Here is a 20,812-nt window from a genome sequence, read left to right as displayed (position 1 = left end):
GACAATGAACTCCTTGCCTGATAGTTACACACAACTCAAAGTGCCCTATAATGCCTTGCGTGAAAAATAGGATGTGAATGAGTTAATATCAATTTGTGTAATGAAGAGGACAGGATGAAAAAGGAGAAGTCTGAGAAAGCATCGATTTTCAAAGTACCACCAAATCCCATTAGCCATCCAACAGTAATGTTGCCAGGAAAGACACTACCAAAAGTGCTCCTTCCCCAAAAGAAATTTCAAACCTAACAAACAATCCATTTTCAAATGCTATTTTTGTAAGAAAGCAGGCTATATGAAGAGTACTTGTCCCAAATATAATGCATGGTTTGCTAAACAAGAAACAAAGAAAGCTAAAAACACTTTTGCTTGTTTTGAGTCAAATTTAATTGATGTACCTAGCATTGCACGGTGGCTTGACTTAGGCTCTTATATTCTTGTTAGGAATTCATTGCAGGACTTCACAATAAGGAGAACACCAAATAAGGATGAAGTCAAAGTTTCAGCTGGCAATGGAAGAAGAGTTGAAGTCAAAGCTTTAGGAAGTGTCAGCCTAAAGTTAGAATTTGGTTTTTGTGTAGAGTTAAAAAATGTCAGTTATGTACCTTCTATGAGAAGGAAGTTAATTTCAGTTTCAAAGCTAGTTATGTTGGGATTTTATTTTACTATTGTTGATGCAAAAATTAGTGAGACTTTGGAACAACATAAAGTGTTAAGTTGTGACCGGAGCAACCTTGTGTAGGTAAGATATGTAGAAAGATAAAGATAGGGAAGTAGACACTGGATGTATGTGATTCACCCTAAATTGGGCTACATCCAAGACGGTAGAGAAGTTCTCATTAATATTGTAGAGTTTACATATGGTTTAAGAATAATCATCATTAGTGAGTTCTAATGACGGGTTTAAATACAATAATGGCATTAGAGATTAATTGTAGAAAAATAGTCTCCTTTTATAGTTGAGGAGAGTCTCCGGCTTCTATTCATGGTTGATGTGGGACTCTAGAAGTTTTATTGTGATGTTGACACGTGTCACGTTGTGATTGCCTCCTGGTTGGAAAGAAACTTTTGTGCTTCGGCAAGAGTGCCTCAACTCGAGTGAGAAAAACTTAACGGTTGGGAACTTGAAAAATCCAAGTCACTAAGTAATCATAAAACTTCTTAGTACCAAAGTGTAGTAGCATATAATGAGAGTCCCCCGAAGTCTCTTAGTGAGGAGAGTTGCCGAAGGAGCTGTCTTAATTTCCCGGGATAGTCAAACAACAATTCTCTTCTTTTTTCCTTGTATATGCCTCCCTCAAATATATATGTTTTTATTACTATCGTTAAATTCCTTCTTGCTACTTGTTGAAAATAACTAGGTCCACAGTCAATACGAACTAGGTCCACAGTCGATACAAAAATTGGACATAAGGAGACAACCCAAGAAGAAACTCTTGTAGTGTTAAAATGATAAGCGAACCCCTGCTTGCTGACCGAAATTGCGAGGAAAGAGTGAGATTCATTTGTCATGTGTTAACCTCATAGGATAAAGAAAAAGATAGTAGCATGACCCTGATTTCGTTGACCGAAAACTTAGATTTTACTTCCTTCACAGAGAAGTCATTAGTCATTAGCTTTGTTGGCTCCCTCAGTCCCTTTCCCTGGTGAAGATGGAGATGAAGCATTTACAGTTTATGCTCCTTTCTGACTGAGGAGACAATTCGGTTTTGATAGAGGCATTCACCGATCATTGTGTTAGAATATATGAAATGAATAGAATGAATGGTTGAGGTGTTGACACGTGTAATAAGATTACATGTTCTATTGTATAGTTTGTTAAGATTGTGAGAGAAACTATAAATACTCCTACATGTAATAACTTTCTCATTAAGAAATATACAAAGATTCAATACAATTTTCCCTCTCTTTTCTCTCTGTATCTTCTTCTACAAGTTGTCTTCTTTGTGAGATCTTATCTGTTTAACATGGTTAACATGGTATCCATCGCCGTCTTAGCTCACGCAACAACCAATCTGCAACAAGCTTCCGCTCTGCAGTTGTTCGATTTTATTCTCTCCTTTGAGTTGTTATTTCTTTGGAGACTTTCTGCTCTCTTCTGTGATCTTCAAGAATTAGGATTTTTGTGGTTCTACGACTGACCACCCTTCGTCTTGTTTGTCAGTTTCTTCGCTGCACACCAGGTGTTTGTTTGATTGCTCCAGTCAAGAATTCTCTTTTTTTTCTGCAAAAATGGTAACTGCGTCGCAACTTCAGATTTTGATAGTTTCCGATTACTGCTTTAATTTCTTCTGTTTCTTCATCTATGAATGTGAAATTGGATGAAGCAAATTACTTGAATTGGCATTTTCAAATGGAATTACTGTTGGAAGGATATGGAATCATGGGTTTTGTTGATGGCTCAAACCCATGTCCTGCTCGTTTTTCACCATCAGTTTCTGCGAATTCTGATGTCGAATCTAATAATTCTCCGCCTGAACTTGAAACTAATGATTATAAAGTGTGGAAAATGCATGATAGGGCTATAATGCAACTGGTTACTGCTATCTTGTCTCCTATTGTTGTTTCCTGTGCAATTGGTAGTTTTTGTTCTAAAGATTTGTGGACAAGATTGAAGGAACATTTCTCGACTATATCTAAGACTAGTGTGTTTCAGTTGAAGTCTGATTTACAGAATATCAAGAAAGGTACCAACACTGTATCACAGTATCTTCAGAAAATTAAAGAATCAAGGGACTACTTATCTGCTGCAGGAGTGAAGTTTGAGGATGAAGATATTGTTATCTTAGCACTCAATGGCTTACCATCTGAGTATAACACTTTCAGATGTGCAATTCGAGGATGAGAAAGTGTTATTTCTCTCAAACAGTTTCAGGCACAATTGCTTGCTGAAGAGGCTATTCTTGAAACTAATTCTACTACGCCATTCCTGTCTGCTATGTTGCTCGATGTCAGTGATAAAGGTTCATCTTTTCAGGAAAGTTCATCTCAGGGCACCAACTATCAAGGCAATAATTATTAGGGTAATCATTATCACGGTAACACTTATCAAGGGAATAATTCTGGTAGCTATCAAGGGACTAATTCTGGGAATTACCAAGGGAACAACTCTAGTCAATCTAGCTATGCTTTCAAGCCTTATAACAATAACAAAAGCAAAGGAAATGGCAAGCTTTATTAGGGTAATAAGTATGTCTACTCTAGACAAAATATGCCTACTCAAACTCATGTTTTGCCAGTTCCTACTCCTGGTCTTCTTGGTCAGTTTCCAATGCCTGCATATGGTGGATATCCTGGCCCTTATCTTTCATGTCAGTTGTGCAATCAAGGTCATACTACTCCATATTGTAACAATGTCCCTCGAGAAAAACCCAAGTGTTTCATTTGTGGCAAATCCAATCACACTGCTTGGTATTGTTTTCACAAAGACAAAGTACCTCAGTTTCAACCACGGTTTCAGTAGCAATTCCCAATGTCCGTTGATCAATCATCCTCTTAGCATCCTATGCAAGCACTGAACACTGTCTTTTCTTCACAGAGTGTTCCTGGCATGTCCTCTCATCACTCTAATTCTCAAGTGTGGTTGACTGACTTGGGTGCCACTAATCATATGACATCTGAGTTTGGCAATCTCTCATTGGCCACTCCTTATCCCTCGAATGAGATGGTACATACTGTAAATGGTGAAGGTCTAAACATTTCTCACATTGGTAACACTATTATAAGAACTCCATTGCAACCACTTAAACTCAATTCAGTTCTATATGTTCCTGAGTTATCTCAGAATCTATTATATGTACATAGAATCTGTTTAGATAACAATTGTTGGTTGATCTTTGATGCTTTCAATTTCTGGATTCAGGACAAGGCCACAGGGAAGATGCTATGCAAAGGAGTAGGCAATAATAGTCTCTACCCAATTCCATCCTTGTCCAATGTCAACTCATTTCAAATTCAACCCTCAGCTTTGCTTGGTCAGCTAGTTAACTCCACGATTTGGCGTAGCTGACTAGGTCATCCATCAAATCCTATTGTTTCTTTAATGCTTAGAAAAGCTAATATTCCCTGTAGTCATGACAATTTACATGTGATGTGTCAAAGCTGCTTAGAAGGCAAGTTTTGTAAACTGCCATTCCAGTCAAGTGTTAATAAAGCTACAAAACCTTTTGACGTACTGCATAGTGATATATGGGGACCAGCACCTTGTGTTTCTTTAGATGGTTTTAAGCACTATGTCACTTTCATTGATGAGTGTACCAGATACTGTTGGATTTTTCCATTAATGAATAAATAAGATATTTTTGATATCTTTTGTGCCTTTCATTCTTTTATACTTACTCAGTTTTCTACATCACTTAAAACATTGCAAAGTGATGGGGGTAGGGAATATGTGAGCAATAGGTTTCAATCTTTTCTCAAAACCAAGGGTATTACACATCAAATTTCATGTCCCTACACCCCTGAACAGAATGGATTAGTAGAACGAAAACATAGGCACCTTATTGAAACCATAGTGACTTTGCTACAATCATCTCAGTTACCATCTCAATTCTGGTCATTGACTGTTCGAATTGTAAACTACTTGATTAATAGGATGCCATCCCCTGTGTTACAAAACCAATCTCCTTTTGAAATTCTATTTGGTGCAGTTCCTTTGATATCTTACTTAAAGATCTTTGGATGTGCATGTTTTCCTTTACTTAAACCCTACAACAGTTCTAAATTGCAACCTAAAACCACGAAATGTGTCTTCTTAGGCTATGCATCCAAGTATAAAGGTTATATATGCTATGCAGTCACAAATCACAAGTTTTATATATCAAGACATGTGATGTTCAATGAACAAGAGTTTCCATATATATCTTTATTAACAGCAGCTAAACAAACTGATATGACACGTGCACAATCTTCCATTTCTTTACCTTTGGCAGTTGTTAATTTTGAAAATGAATTTGTTTCCTCAATACCAAGTATCCCTGTCTCTACACATCAAGAGTCTTCCATACTTTTACCTCCTGAAATTGGTTCTTCTTCTACATCACCTATCCTAAACTCCAATCCTTTAAACTTTGCTTCAGATCCATTTCCTACTCCTTCAAATGTCTCTGATGCTACACACTCATCTTCCCACATCCCTGTGGATCTTGACTTTAGACCAGAAAGTTTTCAAGCAACTTCTGCAGTACCATCCTTGAATCTGCATCCAATGTAAACAAGGAGTAAGAGTGGCATTGTTAAAAAGAAGGTTCTCCTTACTACTGTGGAAGACTCTGGAGGTATTGATTTGACTCTTACTGAACCATCCACTTATAAGTCTGCACTTAAGGTTCTTGTTTGGATGAATGCTATGAAGGAAGAATTAAGTGCTTTGTCTAAACAAGGAACATGGAGTTTAGTGCCTTTACCAGCACACAAGAACTTGGTTGGTTGCAAATGGATTTTTAAGATAAAGAAGCATGTAGATGGATCTATAGCTAGACTTGTGGCAAAAAGGTTTAGCCAAGAATCTGGCTTGGATTATGGAGAAACTTTCAGCCCAGTGGTGAAACCAACAACAGTGAGACTCATCCTATCCTTAGCTGCTCAATTTGATTAGCCTTTACGGCAATTAGATGTAAAAAATGTCTTTTTACATGGCATTCTACAAGAGGAAGTTTATATGGCCCAACCTCCAGGATTCCTTGATCCAAATATCCTGAAATGGTTTGTAAACTGCACAAATCCTTGTATGGTCTTAAGCAAGCTCCTCGAGCTTGGAATGAGAGATTTACTGCTTTCTTACCATGTATAGGGTTCAAAGATACAGACTTAGACTCCTCATTATTTGTCAAGATAGCAGGTTCTAATATTGTGATATTGCTCCTGTATGTGGATGATATTATCATCACAGGCAGCAGTCATGATGCTATTCAACAAGTTATTGACTCTTTCACTTCTGAATTTGATCTTAAGGACCTTGGTGATTTGCATTACTTTCTAGGAATACAGATTACAAGGACTCCTCAGGGGTTGTTTTTATCTCAAACAAAATACATACAGGATTTGTTGCAGAAAACTGAGATGTTTGATTCAAAGTCCTGTGATACTCCATGTCTACCCTACAATAGGTTGCTTAAGGATGATGCATAATTATACAATAATCCAACCCTATACAGAAGTGTGGTTGGTGTTCTTCAGTATCTCACTTTTACACAACCTGATATTGCATTTTCCGTGCATCAGGTGTGTCAAGTCATGTAAGAACCCATGGTCTCTCATTTTACTGCAGTCAAGCGTATCTTACAATACTTAAAAGGGACAATGAAGGTTGGGATGTCTTATTCTAAGGGTGATTTGAATCTTACTGCATACAGTGATGTAGATTGGGCTGGGGATCTGAATGATAGACGTTCTACCACTGGCTTTGTGATTTTTTTTGGGATCAAATCCAATATCCTGGAGTTCAAAGAAACAACAAACTATCTCCAGATCATCGACAGAGGCCGAGTACAAGGCAATGTCCACAACTGCTGCAGAATTGGATTGGATCCAACAACTACTATTTTTTCTGCAAGTTCCCATATCAGTTTCTCCCACATTGTTTTGTGACAATCTTTCTGCCATTGCATTGTCTCTCAATCCAGTGCAACATCAGCGAACAAAACACATAGAAGTGGATGTTCACTTTGTTCGAGAAAGATTGCTAAGAAGAAGCTCCGTGTGCAGTTTGTGAATTCTAGGGAATAGTATGCTGATATTCTAACAAAGGGCTTAAGTGCTCCTCTGTTTCTTACACATTGTTTCAATCTCATGTTAGGATTATCCAAACATGACATTGAAGGGGGATGTTGGAATATATGAAATGAATAGAATGAATGGTTGAGATGTTGACACGTGTAATAAGATTACATGTTCTGTTGCATAGTTTTTTAAGATTGTGAGAGAAACTATCAATACTCCTACATGTAATAACTCTCTCATTAAGAAATATACAAAGATTCAATACAATTTTTCCCTCTCTTTTCTCTTTGTATCTTCTTCTACAAGTTGTCTTCTTTGTGAGATCATATCTGTTTAACATGGTAACACATTGTCTGTGGAGGGTGATTCCTCTTTCAATAAACTATTCTAGAGTGCCACGTATACGCCACATGAGAGTCTCCATCCTTATCACTATATTTCCAACCGAACTCGGATAGGTGGTGTCTCAAAAGCTTATATGACTCACTAGTTGAAGTGCTTCAACCTAAAACTCTTGTCAAAATTAATGAACCATGAATGACTGAAATCTTCTGTCTGATGGAGAAAGATGTTGGCCCAAGCATTGATGTAATCAAAATAATTATAATGATTATTGGATATTTGGACATATTGAGTGTGAAGTGTGTATGTATGTATGTATGTATATATGTATGTATGTATCTCTGTGTGTGTGTGTGTAATCTCTACGCGCCTAATGCGTACGCGCCTAAAGCGTACTTTGGATGCCATAAAATAATTTGTAAAGAAAATGTACCTATTTATAGTGTACAAAAGTCGGCTAATGCAGCATGAGGTGCCAACTATAGCATGAGGTGCCAACTATTACATGCAATTAACAGGAGTTGTCAATAATTTGCATGTAATCAGCCTAACACATCAAGCCTCATCCTCCAACTCATGCAAACAAGAGTCCACGGTTCATCTAGCTAACGACACTAATCAACCTAGGAAAAGTAGTAGCCAAGTAAACTTGTCAACCAAATAAAAATAATATAATAATACAATACATACATATAAATACGTAGGTATATGTATATGTATACATGCTAAATACAAGGTCTTACATTAAGCTTATGGGCTTGACCTTTCAATGCCCATTTGCGCCCCGAGGCCTAAAACTAATATGAGGTTTAAAATGAATTTTTTCGTTTGATTAACAAACATGTTAATTAATCTTAATCATAAACAATTAAACTATTTAATTGTTCATACTCATCTTCGCAGTATCCTTCAAATGTTACCTTACACGGTGTGCAATCCATTAGGTTCCTTTTAGCGAGGTATTGGGCGATTAGAACTCTTAATAATCGATTGTGAATTGAAACTTACTTTCAATTCTCCCTTTAGTGATTATACATCTTCAGGGTTTCCACAACTCATGAGTGACATATAGCAGTATGTCATGGCTACCTAAGCTAATAAGAAGAGGTTGGAGAACCTATTCAGTTTGGGATTACAAATGCAATACGGTCTTTCTCTAGTACAATACTGTTGATCACATTGTTTGGTTTGATAGGTGATTCATGTCTTCTATCCATTATGATTCACTTGTCTATATGATTGCCTTGAATGTGATTTTGAATGACTTCTTAAGTCTCATTCATACTCTAGCCATAGATTCTTAATAGTTGGAAGGTTAGAGATCCCTTGTTGCGCATTCATTTGCCTCCATGGCTAAGCAACTTAACCCCAACTATGTCATGGATAGCCTCTGATGAAATACCTTTGACACAGTCAAAGATCAAGGACCTAACCACAAGACAACTGTGATGCCTTAAGTGAAAGGACTAATTTGCATTATCCCAACTATGAGTTCTCATGTGACATGAGTATGAGAACTCGTTGTTGATCACATTCACTGGACTCATTCTCTATTTACCTACATACTTGTCTTGGTGTCAATCACACCAACACTCGAGACCAGTCACTCTCCTGGAGTGAAGACATAGCATGTATTGATCTTAACAGATTGTCAATGCCCAATTCGCAATCCTATGATCAGGAAAGTTTAGGATATTTGTACAAAAATTTTTTTAACTTATTTAGATCTCATTCTCCTAATTACATATCCCTTGGACTAATTGTTCAAGCGTATAACATTTAATGAGACCGTTTTAAACAATAATTTTGCCCTAATATTAAACTAGTTTAGTTCAACTTGTGAAATGTCTGTAAAGTATCATCTTATGATTGGGTTTAGGGCACATTTCCAACATAATTTTCCCAATCAAATTAGTCCCCTAAGGGTGGAATGGCTAGGGAGTACGCACGTCTTGCAGCAATGTCGGAGGCTTGTGAATTAAGTTCCCATGAATTTGGCAGACATGACACCTTTTAACCATATTGTGCATGTCTTCCTCCATGGTAGGCTAGTAGTACCCTAGACTTAGCAGCTGCTTGTGTAGCATATTTCTTCCTTGATGCTCTCCATATTCTCCAGCGTGCACTTCTTGCATGATTGTAATGACTCAAATGGCCCTAGGCATCTCAGTGGTTCCCATCGAATCCCTTGCATTATAGTGTTGCCCTATCTAGAAGTATATTGTGACTGTTCCCTTTAGCCTGCGTGCTTCTTTGGCATTGTTTGGTAGTGTCCCGTCGACGAAGAAAATTGGGTAGGGGAAAAAATTGTCTGAGATTGAAACCGTGAATGCCTCCCTTGCAGAAAACATCTTGCTGCACCTTGGACATTTGGCTTGGATGTATATGGCTTACTGCTTCATTTTCGGCCAATAATATCCTTTCCCTTGTAACCGCCGATAGACATTCACCACCTGATTAACTCCACATGTGGCGTCATGAATTTCCTGCAACCGCCCATGTGCTTCCTCCGGTCCAACGACTCCAACGCATCGAGTCAACATTCCTCCAGGTAGACGCCTATAAGCGTTTCCATTAATCCCTCAAATGCTTGATGCCGAGCTCTCCGCTTGGCATGGAAACTCCTGTCTGACGGTTTCCATTTAGTCATCATCCTTCGATGTTCTGCAGGGGAAACTGCATCACTGGTTGGGGCTTCCTTTCTGATTACAGCAATGTTGGATTGCTCCTCAACAAAAGTGAGCCTAGAACTGAGTGTGGCCAAGGCATCTGCATACATGTTGGTTGTGTTGGTGATGTGCTCCAACACAACTTGCTCGAAGCTTGCCATGAATTTTTCTGCCAAGGTCCGGTATGTGCCAGAGTTCAGTGGAAAGCCATGTGTTCTATGTCAGCTACATTTATGGAGAGAAAGAATACTTGGCAAGACAAGGAAGGAAAGAAAGCGGGCATGCAAGAAGCCTCAAATGGTGGCTAACATCAACAAACCCTTCCCAACCGGGTCCAACATTCGGATGTTTTTTTTATTGGGATTTGGAAGATGTCCACTCCTCTCACGACAACGCTTTGGTGATCAAGGTTCAAATCTCCAACGCAATGGTCAGTTGCATCTTTGTAGACAACGGCTCCGGATGTGTTGATGTTCAATGTAATTGATTAGTTTTGAAATGTCCTTGTTTCATTTTATGTTGGCTTGTGCGTGAGCCACCAAATTAATCAAAGATCTCAAAGGAGTTCATTGAATTAGTGAGAAATTCGGGCAACTTCAACGATGCTGCCATTGATTTTCAAAAGTGAGTGCCCAAGGGTTCCAGCATAGGCGAAGAGACATACATCCCCTGATTTGTGTACCGCCCTGATTACAAGATAAAGCTAAAAGATGGAGAGAAGAGGCAGCTATGGCTATGTTTGGGGCCATAAATGACCTTTTCGAAGCCACCATAGTCCGGGCAAAGGACATTAGGATCCTGGTGGTGAACTGCGGAGTTCTAAATGCGACTCCATCGCTGTCATCCACAGTGATAAACATTTCAAGCTGAGGCCTAACGTTCAGAGCTTTAACCTTTTTGGAATGGGTTGTGTTGCAGGAATCGTAGCCCTTGATCTGGCCAAAGATCCCTTTTAAATGCTTATCCTGGCACATGTGCACTGGTGGTTAGCACAGAGGCTGTGTGCTATACATGGTACAAGGGCAACGATTTTGATATGCTCCTTCCTAATTGTTTCTTTCGAATAGGGGCTGCCTCCATTCTGCTCTCTAGCTCCGATGGTGTGCCAAATATGTACCCAAGCAGGTCTAGACTCGTTGATTCATTTGCATATTAAGATTTAAATGATTTGATCTTAACATATAATGTGGCGGCCGATCAATCAATTACAAGCCTTACTTTCCCGACTACAAGCTCACCTTCGAGCACGCGTGCATATTAGCGACCAGCAAGAAGGTGCTCGACAAAATACAGACCTAGAGCTTACGGAGGAGTACATGGAGGCATCCGGGAAAACCCTGGAGCGATTTGGAAACACTTCTAGTAGTAGCGTTTGGTATGAACTCACTTACTTAGAGGCAACTTGAAAAATCAAGAGGGGCGATTGGGTTTGGCAGCTCGCCTTCGGCTCAAGGTTCAAGTGTAACAGCGTCGTCTGGAAAGCTCATAAGAATGTTGGGACGCTCAAGCAGAGTCCATGGCTTGATGGCAGCAAGTTGACAAAGAAGAGAAGATGATATTGTTTCTAGTTGTTCTATTAGCCTAGCTCCCAGAAGTTTAAATTACTCAGCTTGATAAGATGATGCGCACAGCGCAAATAAACGTGTTAGGCTGAGTGGCCGGGCTCGACCTGAGCGGAACTGCGATGTGTCTGGAAACATTAATTGATATGAACCTGGGGATGCAATGCATGCCATAATCATACACATCATCAGATTCAATTCTCCTCTTCTATTACTCACTCTTCAGCGTCAGAAATTCAACCAAATAGAAACCACAAAACCAAAATATTTTTTCGACACCAATTCTTTATTTATCTTAACAAAGAAATGAAACCTAATAAATACACAAGGCTTCCAATATGATTACCTTCTCTCTTACCTGTTTTTCTCCTTTCCGTTTCCTTTTTCCTCTGTTATCTTGTTATTCATACCTGTTTTCCTTTCCAATCGTTCTTCTGGGATCAGTCCGCTGTCATTGGTTGGGTAATGCAACACCTGAACCGAGCCTTCCGAACAGTCGTCATGATCTCAGTCTCTGCATGCTCGAGCATTCTCACAACATCAGTGAAGGGTGGCCGGACATCAGGGTTTGCATCCCAACATCTTGTCATGATCTCACAAAGAACAGGTAAGCAGTCATTCGGAATGATAGGGCGGACACCCTTATTGACAACCGCAAATGCTGCCTGTACCGCTGTCATGTTCTGGAATGGAAGCATCCCTGTTATAAGTTCCCAAAGAACTATCCCAAAGCTATAAACGTCAACTTTCTGTGTGTAATGCCTGTGCTGGATCATCTCCCTGCACACAGCCAAACGATTAAACAACGCAATTAAGTAGCCCACACCAAAACACTTATAGGTGCATCCATGCCAACAATGTAATCAGTGATGCAATTGTACCTATAGTTCAGATGATACACTTTAAGGGCATACAACAAGCCAAACAAAGAAAAAAATGAAGTAGAAAGTTAATGCATGCTAGTTCTATAGACACCAATGGCTACCACCAACGTTTTCAAATAGGAGACGCTTTTAGCCTGCAGGCCAATGACTTATCAATTAAAATATGTAGGTAACAAAATTATTAGAAGTGAAAAAGATTATAAGAATAAAGCATTATGGAATTCGACTTCAATTGTAGATTATATGCAAACACAAGACAAGTTGGAGCACGTGGTCTACCTTCAGATTCTAAAATCAATATATAATATTTCACACGGTGCATCACATATTATCCAATAGACTCCAGAGTTGAATTACTTTTCCGACATCTGCGTATAGGCTACAGAGTCAAATTACTAAACCCATGCCCCAATATTATTCTTCCTTGTTCTGGAACCAAATAATGGTTCAATTTCCATTGATAACAGACAGCAATGAATGATGGGCTGAGTGAAATTCTCTTGGTTATTATTAAGGTATGTTCCTTACAAACATTCCAAAAATAGTTCAATGCTGATTTTACTCATTTGGACAAATACTCTCTAATATAAGTAAATTCAAGAGCAACATAGACATAGACAGAACTAAATCTCAACAAATACAAGCAAAGTATTAACCATTCATCCACCACCAAGGGAAGGAAAGAGTGGACACACTTGTGACTTTTCTTGTTTCATGCAACAGGGAATAGTAAATATACAGTAACCAAAAAGGGATAACACTTTGTGGGGGTAAATCAAATAAATTACCGAAATTGTCAAACTACAGTACTGTGTTCTTTTTAAGTATGGAAAAAGACAGATTATCCTCATAATTAAGATTTGCAACGTATAAGAGGTTAAGGTTAGTTGGGGGAATGACAAAACGGTAGACACCAAATGAACCCCTCATTATCATAGGGTATAAGAGCAATACCAACATGATAGATGAATATATGAAAATTTCCATCTGCTTAGATTTTTTTTCCCTTTTTCTAGCATTTACAGGGAAAACTACTCATACCACCAATTGGATTTGAAACTGAAACTACATCATGATGTGAGGAGAGTTCCTAGGATCCTAGCATGATTTTCGTAGACAAAACCATTTCAGTCAATGATACAAACGTTGTAGGTAAATCTTTTTGCATGAAGTTTTTTTATTTGCTTTACAACACATGCTTTGTTTCTCAGACCGGAAAATTGATAAAATAAAGTTTGACACAAAATCAGATACGGGGTATATGTCTACAACAAGCAACGACAAAATAACAAAGCAGAGAGGACATGAAATATTAGTAACGGAAAGTTAATGCACATTTATATCTGCAAAAAAGAAAGTATACATAGCTGTAAGAAATTCATACAACTCTCACATACTGCAATAAAACCTGTCTATGAAAGACCAGACTTAGAATTGAGAATTCAAAAGAAGATGCTAAAGCCTATAAAGCCATGAAATGAGCCTACAGATAAAATAAAGAAGATGAGGCCAATGATAGCAACAATGGATAACATGTTTTAGCTAATGAGTTAGAAGTCTTACGGCGCCATCCAGCGGTATGTCCCAGTCTCCGGAGTCATTCCTTCTGTCTGCACCTCAATACGGGCAACTCCAAAATCAGCAATTTTTATAGATTTGTCTGAAGAAATCAACAGGTTGTCAGATTTCAAGTCCCTGTGAATCAGACCAAGCCCATGAACATATGCAAACCCCCTCGCAACATCCAAAGCTTGTTTGACAGCTAATTTCAATGGAACTGATCGGCTATGCCGCTTCGCCAAGAACTGCCGAACTGAACCCCCCTTAGCATACTCAGTTACGATGCACCAAACCATTGGTTTACGGCAGGCACCAATGAAACGAACTATGTTTGGATGCTTTAATGTAGCCAGCATCTTGACTTCTTGTTGAAACTGCTGCTCCATCACCTGAGCCTTTTCTGGGTCATTTACTGGACTCTCCAAAAGTTTGATGGCAACATCTTCACCATTGTAGGTACCTCTATATAGCTTCCCAAAAGCACCTTGTGCAAAAGCTTCACCCATGTTTAGCTTTCTTAAGTCAATTGTCCACTCCTCATAATTCTCAAGCCCCTCCGTCAAGGAATGGTTGTCCAGTAGAGCTTGGGCAAGCTGATCATTACTCAGAGCATGTGTGACTCTTCCTCGGTGGTTAACACTATGTTGCACAGAGTAGTTGTCATTTGCACGTCGCCGCAGCCCTTGGTGGTTCAAGATGCGAGTGTGTGAATCATTAGTATTTGAACCAACACTACTGTTGTCTATAGACATGGCTACAGAGCCTCCATCGTTGCTCGTTTGCATACTGTCGATGGACATGTTGGTACCTTCACCCTCATGGAGTTTGAGGTAGAAGCCTTGCGACAAATTGTCATAGTTAATATCATGGTTATTTAGACCAACAATTCCAGTGAATTTGGCACCGCCCTCCAACATTTTCTTCTCGGAGAAAAGCGAATTCCTCAAAGTTGCCCTACTTGTTCCGCATACAAAATATCAAATTTCTAACGGAATACCACCTTCCCCCTTTCGAAACCCTGAAACCAAATCGACCAACAGAAAATAGTAAGTAGACAGTTCTCCAAGTTGAATCAAATGTGGAGCAAAGAGACCATCCTAGGGTTTTGTTTTGGAAGTAGAAATGCAGAATTCTATGATGATTACTGTAATGCCCAATTCAATATCATATGTGTGTGTGTGTGTGTGTGTGTGGGGAAACTGCAGAAGACAGGACAGTATTCCCTGGGACTAAGCATCTAATAAGGATAAAATCCCGATATTTAAGGGGACCGGGAATGGTATGTTTTAGGTTGATTAACACCACAAAATCAACTCAATCAAGAAAATATTAATGAAAATTAACTTATTCTTAAGAAAAATACGCCAACAAATGCGAAATCAAACAATCAATTTAAAGAAAGAATCTGAACAAAATCGCCATCATTCCAACGACAAGGAGTGAGAGGAAATCACAGAGACGAAGAGTATTTAAGAAAATGGGGAAGTGATTCAGAAGCTGGGTAATTAGGTAATTCCATTGATGGAAGATGAGCAAAGACAAACACGTACCTCAATCAATAAAAAACGAGGGCAGCAGTCGGATTGAGGAAGATCAAATGGAATCGAGCACGCAGGAAGCAAAAGACCTCTTCTTCTCAGTCTCCCAAGTCGTCCTTTCTTCTCCCTCTCACTTCCTTTTTTTCTATTTTTCAATAATAATGTTTTTTTTTTCTTTTTATTCTTTTTTTTTTTTAACATTTTATTACAAGATGGGTCGGCTTGCGTGTGAGGCACCACCCCCCCCCTCCCCCCTCCCCCCTCCTTTTTCCTTCTTTTCTTTTCGTGCATGTAATATACTTTCTTCAATACGTTATGTATCTCCATTCCTATAAAAACTACTAAAAAAACTCAATACAATAGTTGATGGCTAATATAGGTCATAAATATGAGGGTTTTTATCACAAATAGTCATTGAAATTGACCCATTCAATCAAGATGATATCTGAAGTTAAAAATCAATCAATGTCGTCCTTGAAATTGGGTGGTGTAAGTCAATGTTGTCATTCTATTTGAATTCCATTAGAAAATCTGTTAGTGTGCTAATGTGGCACATTGTAGGGCACCACTTCAATATTATGATGCCATGTAGATTAGATAAAAGTTTATTTTTATTTAAAAATAAATAAATTTGTTTCAAAAATTAAAAATAAAAAGTCATCGGCTTCGTTAGCAACCTCCTGCCAGTCCTTCTGGCAAAGATTCTAGTAGTTGAGCTTAAGGTAACGGTAACTCCAAGCATCGACGAGAATGGACGTGGTGTCCTCACTCCAGTTATCTTAGCGGACAGAGAGATGGTTGGAGGAGGGTGGGGGAGGTGGTGATCGCGGCATTGAACAACATCGTTTAGAGGTCCATTAGGTTGCCCATTTGGAATAGTGGGTTTTGGTTGTGGGAAAATTGGGGAGTGGGTGGGAATAGAGAGAGGGTGGGTTTTGTTAGGGAGTAAAGGGGTCGCCTCAATGGAAGGATGTCACATCCCGGGCTAGACTCCACCGTAGCACGATATTGTCCGCTTTGGCCCCCTACCACGCCCTCACGGTTTTGTTTCTAGGAACTCACACAAGAACTTCCCAGTGGGTCATCCATCCTAGGATTGCTCTCGTGCGAACTCGCTTAACTTCGGAGTTCCAATGGAACCCGAAGCCAGTGAGCTCCCAAAAGGCCTCGTGCTAGGTAGAGATAGGAATATACATAAAAGGTTTACATGATCCACTCCCCTGGGCGATGTGGGATGTTACAAAGGAGAGGGTCGGGCGCATAAGACATGAGTGTATGAGGGAGGTGGCCGGGATGAGCCCGTGAGGCTTTGTTGTCAGTCATTAAAGTTTTAGTGGCTTAGATGGATTGAAACGGTCAACAACAATGGCATCAATTAATAAAGAGAGACTAAAATTCTTATGTCTGGTGTCGATGCAAATTTCCGCCGTTTTCAGTCTTGACGAAAAATGCACCTGCAAAACAATCAACACCTTTGATCAGAGACCTAAGCCTCACGCGCCCACAATGTGGGGCCGGGGGGGGGGGGGTGGGTTAGATCAATGGATCTCCAATGCCTAAGTCAGTTTCACTTATAGAGTAAAGTGTTTAAGGCTTTTTTAGGGTTGCCAAAGCCCTGAAAATTTGGTAGAATATGGGGTATTTATAGGGATAGGTTCAGCCATATAGTGCTTAATGGAGAGATATTATCTAAATATTCCCAAGATATTTAATAGAGATAATATCTTGAGATAATGGGGTAATTATCCCTAATTGATTTAAATTAGGATTACTTACTTGATTGGAGTCAATCTTCAATTAGGAATGTATTAAAGATAAGGATTTGGGTAATTAATCCTTATCTTTAATTCTTTGCAAGGGCAGGTAAGTTATGGGTAGTTGTATTCAGCTACTAAGATCTCCAGGGATGTGAGTTGCGCGTGGGAGCATCTAAGAAGTCTGCTCATTTATTAAGGGCAATCTTGTCGCCTCTAGAATTTTTGGGATTATTTTAGGCTCCACAAATGCCCCCACACCTACTGTGCTGCACACAGGAAAAGGATTGTAGGTGTAGGAATCCGAAGCTGCTTAGGCTTGTGAAGTTGTTTCCCAATTTGAACTTGATCTTCTTTCTTGATTTGGAGATAGACTTCTTCTAGGAAAAGGAAAATAATTACCCCTACTACCTATTTAATTCTGCCTTAAGCAAGGGATTAAATAAGTTTGAAGAGCAATCTTTATTCCAACAAGAAAGAGAAGCCAGAGGAAATTTTTATTCCCCCTCCCCTAGCGTTCTTCTTTTCTTACCCTTGCAAAGAGTCGTCTTTTGTTGTAGTTCTTCTTCTCCATGCCGCACCAAGGTAAGAAAAATTTGAATTTTCTTTTTCTTGATTTTTTTTGGGAGTCTTGGGACATGAGGCCGTGGGTGTGAGTGACACAAGGCAAGGAGCCATGGGCTGCTTGGTGGCTCAGCACGGGTTGGCTTGAGCGCGGGGGCACTGGGCTGGATGAACCATGGGGCTCTAGCCTCTCTAAGTGAGCTCGGCACGGGCCAAGCTTAGTGGAGCAGACTCGGGTCTGCTGTAGCAGGCGAGAAGGAGCAATAGAGGTTGGGCTGAGAGGCCTGAGGCCTCGCTGGGTTGTAGCAGAGAGGGAAAGAAGCGCGGGCACTCACCCCCTCTCTGTTGAATTGGGTTGTGGGCCTTGGGGCCTATTTGGAGCACCTGGCGCATGAAGAAAAGGAAATGGAGGAGGCACGAGCCTCCCCTTTCGATGGGCCGAGCCGGCTTGGGTCACGTGGGTAAGAACTTGGGGTCCTCGGGCCATGCGGTTCTCTTTACACACACACACACACACACATATTATAATAATAATAATAATTTTTTATTTTTTTGAATTCTCTTCTCGCGAGCTACCCTCTGAATATTTTTCTTCGTGCTTTTTGCAGAAACTTTGAGATGTCTTCCTTTGATCGCAAAAGTGACGAATATCCTTCATCTTTGTACTGTCAAGGTGGTTCTTCCGACATGGTGGGCTACTTCAAGGCTGCACATATCAAGATTAATTTCAATGAGCTATCTCAGGATTTTCTTGAGGAGTACAAGCATGCGATTCTGTCAGGGGTTTGCGTCAAGCGGGTGAAAGATGATAGCTTTCATGAACCATGCATCGAGGGTGCCTGTGGTAGGAAGAGAGCTATCAAATTCCATCCATACTATTTTTTGCTGGGATTCACTTTTCCCATGCCATGTCTTTTCCAAGAGGTGATCTACTCCATGAAGTGTGCGCCTGTTCAATGTTTCCCAAATGCAGTTCGTGCGATGGTGGGGTTCTCGAACTTGAGCAAGTTCTTTGATCTTGGTTTGACCATAAATGAATTCTGGTACTTCTTTGAGATCGGCCACATGGAAGCTGTGGGGCAGTTAAGGTCTCACCATAGGCTGCTTGATGTTATTAGCAAAGGTGATCATGAGTGGGCGAGAGACACCTTGGAGGTGAGCAGAGAGTAGGACTTGGACTCTTCTCCTAAGCTGCGTGTCCCGACTACCTTTATCAGTGATAAATGAACTACTTCATTCTTGTCCTGCTTGAGTTTTTTTGTTAAGCTGCTCCATGACTTTAATTTATTGATCGTCCTTCTTACTTTGTGTAGATACAGAGTTTGGCTTCCGCAGATATGAAGAAGGTGCACGTCGCCTTGGGCATTCCTACTAAGTACCGTGAGTGGCACTGGCTGCTTAGCCTTCTTCGTCGAGAGAAGGGTGGCCTGCTTCCGAGGGAACAGATAAAGTGGATAAAGGATGAGGCATTGGCTCGCCTAATCACTGTTGCAGAGCCTGCTGCCAATAAGGGTGGAAAGAAAAGATCTTCCTCACCTGCTTATGAGCCTTCGGCCGAGAAGAAGTCGAGGACTTCTTCTGCTGCTCGTGGGCGCTTATCTGCTGCCGAGAAGCTTGTCATTGATATAAATTCCCCTAAGGGGGCGTAGATGACCGTTGAGCCTGAGCTTTTGAAACCTGCTGCTCCGAAGGTGACTGCATCCATTGTTGATAGACTTGCCCAGCAAAAGAGTTCGGTGCGTCCGTCGGGAGCTAAAGCTGGTTTTACTTCCGTCAGGAGCTAAATCTGGTTCTACCTCCCTAATTGCTACAATGCATAAGACTTTGATCCTGGCAGCTGAGTCTATGCACGTTGATCAGGATGCTGTCGAGTGTGCTAAAGAGGCTGAAGTGGTGTTGGTGGCTCAACTTCGCTCGGCTGTTGAAACGATCGAGAAGCTCGAATATGAACTCGCCGTTTTAAGGGGTCTGATGTCTCTACCCTAATTTCATTGCAGTTGGAGATCACTCGTGAGGAGGTCGCCCATTTGAATGCTAGGCTTAGTACGACTCAGACGATTTTGGAAGCTGCAGAGAAGGAAGTTAGTTCTATTTCTCCGGTGGTTGAGGACCTTGAACGTGTCAATTCGAAGCTACGATCTACTTGTTTTGCCAAGGACGATGAGCTTATCTTCATGCATGCTGAAGTGTCTCATCTCAATGAGGTTGCCAGTAAGATTGAGTCTAAGGAAGTGGATCTGCAAGGTACATTGTTTGCTAGCAGGAACCTAAAAAGGGAACTTAATGAGTTGTAGGGTGCTCACACTGGGCTTGTCGAGGAGAATGAGAAAACTGGTTATGAAGTGGCGCTTGCTTCCTGTCAAGCCGGTTTCTACAGGCTTGGCTATGTAGACCATCTTCAGGACAGGCTGTCGAATTATGAGTTTTCCAAGAAGGACTTCAAGATTTTTTCCATTTCTCTAGTTGATCTACTTGATTTCTCATTTGAGGCTGCCTTTGGTGGAGCAGTTGAGGGTCAGGCAGTCCAGGCAGGGGCGGCTAAGGATAAGCTGATGGAAGCTTTGGTTGCTAAGAGTGGTGCGACTGCTACAGGCGTGGCAGTCGAGGAACCTGTGGCTATGCAGGCTGTCAATGAGTAGTCTTTTTGCTTAGACTGAGGAGTTTTCGTCTTTTCCTTTTTGTTCTGCTTTGCTTGAACTTTGTTGGCCTTCAAGCCGGTTTATCAATTTGCTAGAAATTTAATAAACAACTTTCCTTGTTTTTGCTTCATCCTTCTATTTTTTGCCATGTTTTTTGCGAAACTTTACCGTAGGACGGGGTACTGGGTGAGTTGCTTCAATGAAGCAGTTAATCCCACGTCATCACTTAGGTTTTAGTTTCGGCTTCGGGGCTTATGGAGCCTTGCCTACTCGAGGCAACTTGCAAAACTTTGCCGTGAGGCGGGCAATTGAGATGGCTACTTCGATAGAGTAGTTGACCCACGTGGTCACTTTAGGCTTCAGTTTTGCCCTTGATGCTCATAAAGCTTTACTTGGAAGAGGAAAAATGCAAAATTTTTAGCTTATAGAGCCGACGGGCGAACTCGTTGTTTCTGTAGGAAGCAGGCGAGTTAGCATAGCTACTATAGCTATAAATCTCAGCTTTAGGTAGCTTCGTAAGCTTTAGCCTTCTCGGGGCATATTGCAAAATTTCTAACCTATAAGGCCAACGGTCGAACACGTG

The 20,812-nt window shown here is 40.4% G+C and overlaps 1 protein-coding gene and 1 pseudogene across 1 annotated transcript; one reads left to right on the top strand and one right to left on the bottom strand.

The window, feature by feature from the left end:
* The first annotated feature begins 9,912 nt into the window (after window positions 1-9,912).
* Window positions 9,913-11,344, top strand: LOC137735980 (3-ketoacyl-CoA synthase 15-like; annotated as a pseudogene).
* A 136-nt stretch (window positions 11,345-11,480) lies between these two features.
* Window positions 11,481-15,436, bottom strand: LOC137737048 (serine/threonine-protein kinase STY13-like). The gene is made up of 3 exons (XM_068476398.1): window positions 15,285-15,436; window positions 13,738-14,752; window positions 11,481-12,070 (listed from the first exon to the last, which is right to left on the bottom strand). The coding sequence occupies exons 2-3, from the start codon at window positions 14,649-14,651 to the stop codon at window positions 11,731-11,733; spliced, it is 1,254 nt and encodes a 417-aa protein (XP_068332499.1). The 5' UTR covers window positions 14,652-14,752; window positions 15,285-15,436; the 3' UTR covers window positions 11,481-11,730.
* Window positions 15,437-20,812: the final 5,376 nt, after the last annotated feature.

Source organism: Pyrus communis, chromosome 6, assembly GCF_963583255.1.
Source record: "Pyrus communis chromosome 6, drPyrComm1.1, whole genome shotgun sequence".
NCBI lineage: Eukaryota > Viridiplantae > Streptophyta > Magnoliopsida > Rosales > Rosaceae > Pyrus > Pyrus communis.
This window is presented reverse-complemented; position numbering and strand designations above follow the sequence as displayed.

Coding starts and splice junctions, on each gene's coding strand:
- LOC137737048 (XM_068476398.1), bottom strand. CDS start 14,651: ATGTTGGAGGGCGGTGCCAAATTCACTGGAATTGTTGGTCTAAATAAC. Junction 12,071..13,737: donor ACATACCGCTGGATGGCGCC/GTAAGACTTCTA, acceptor GGCTGTGTGCAG/GGAGATGATCCAGCACAGGC.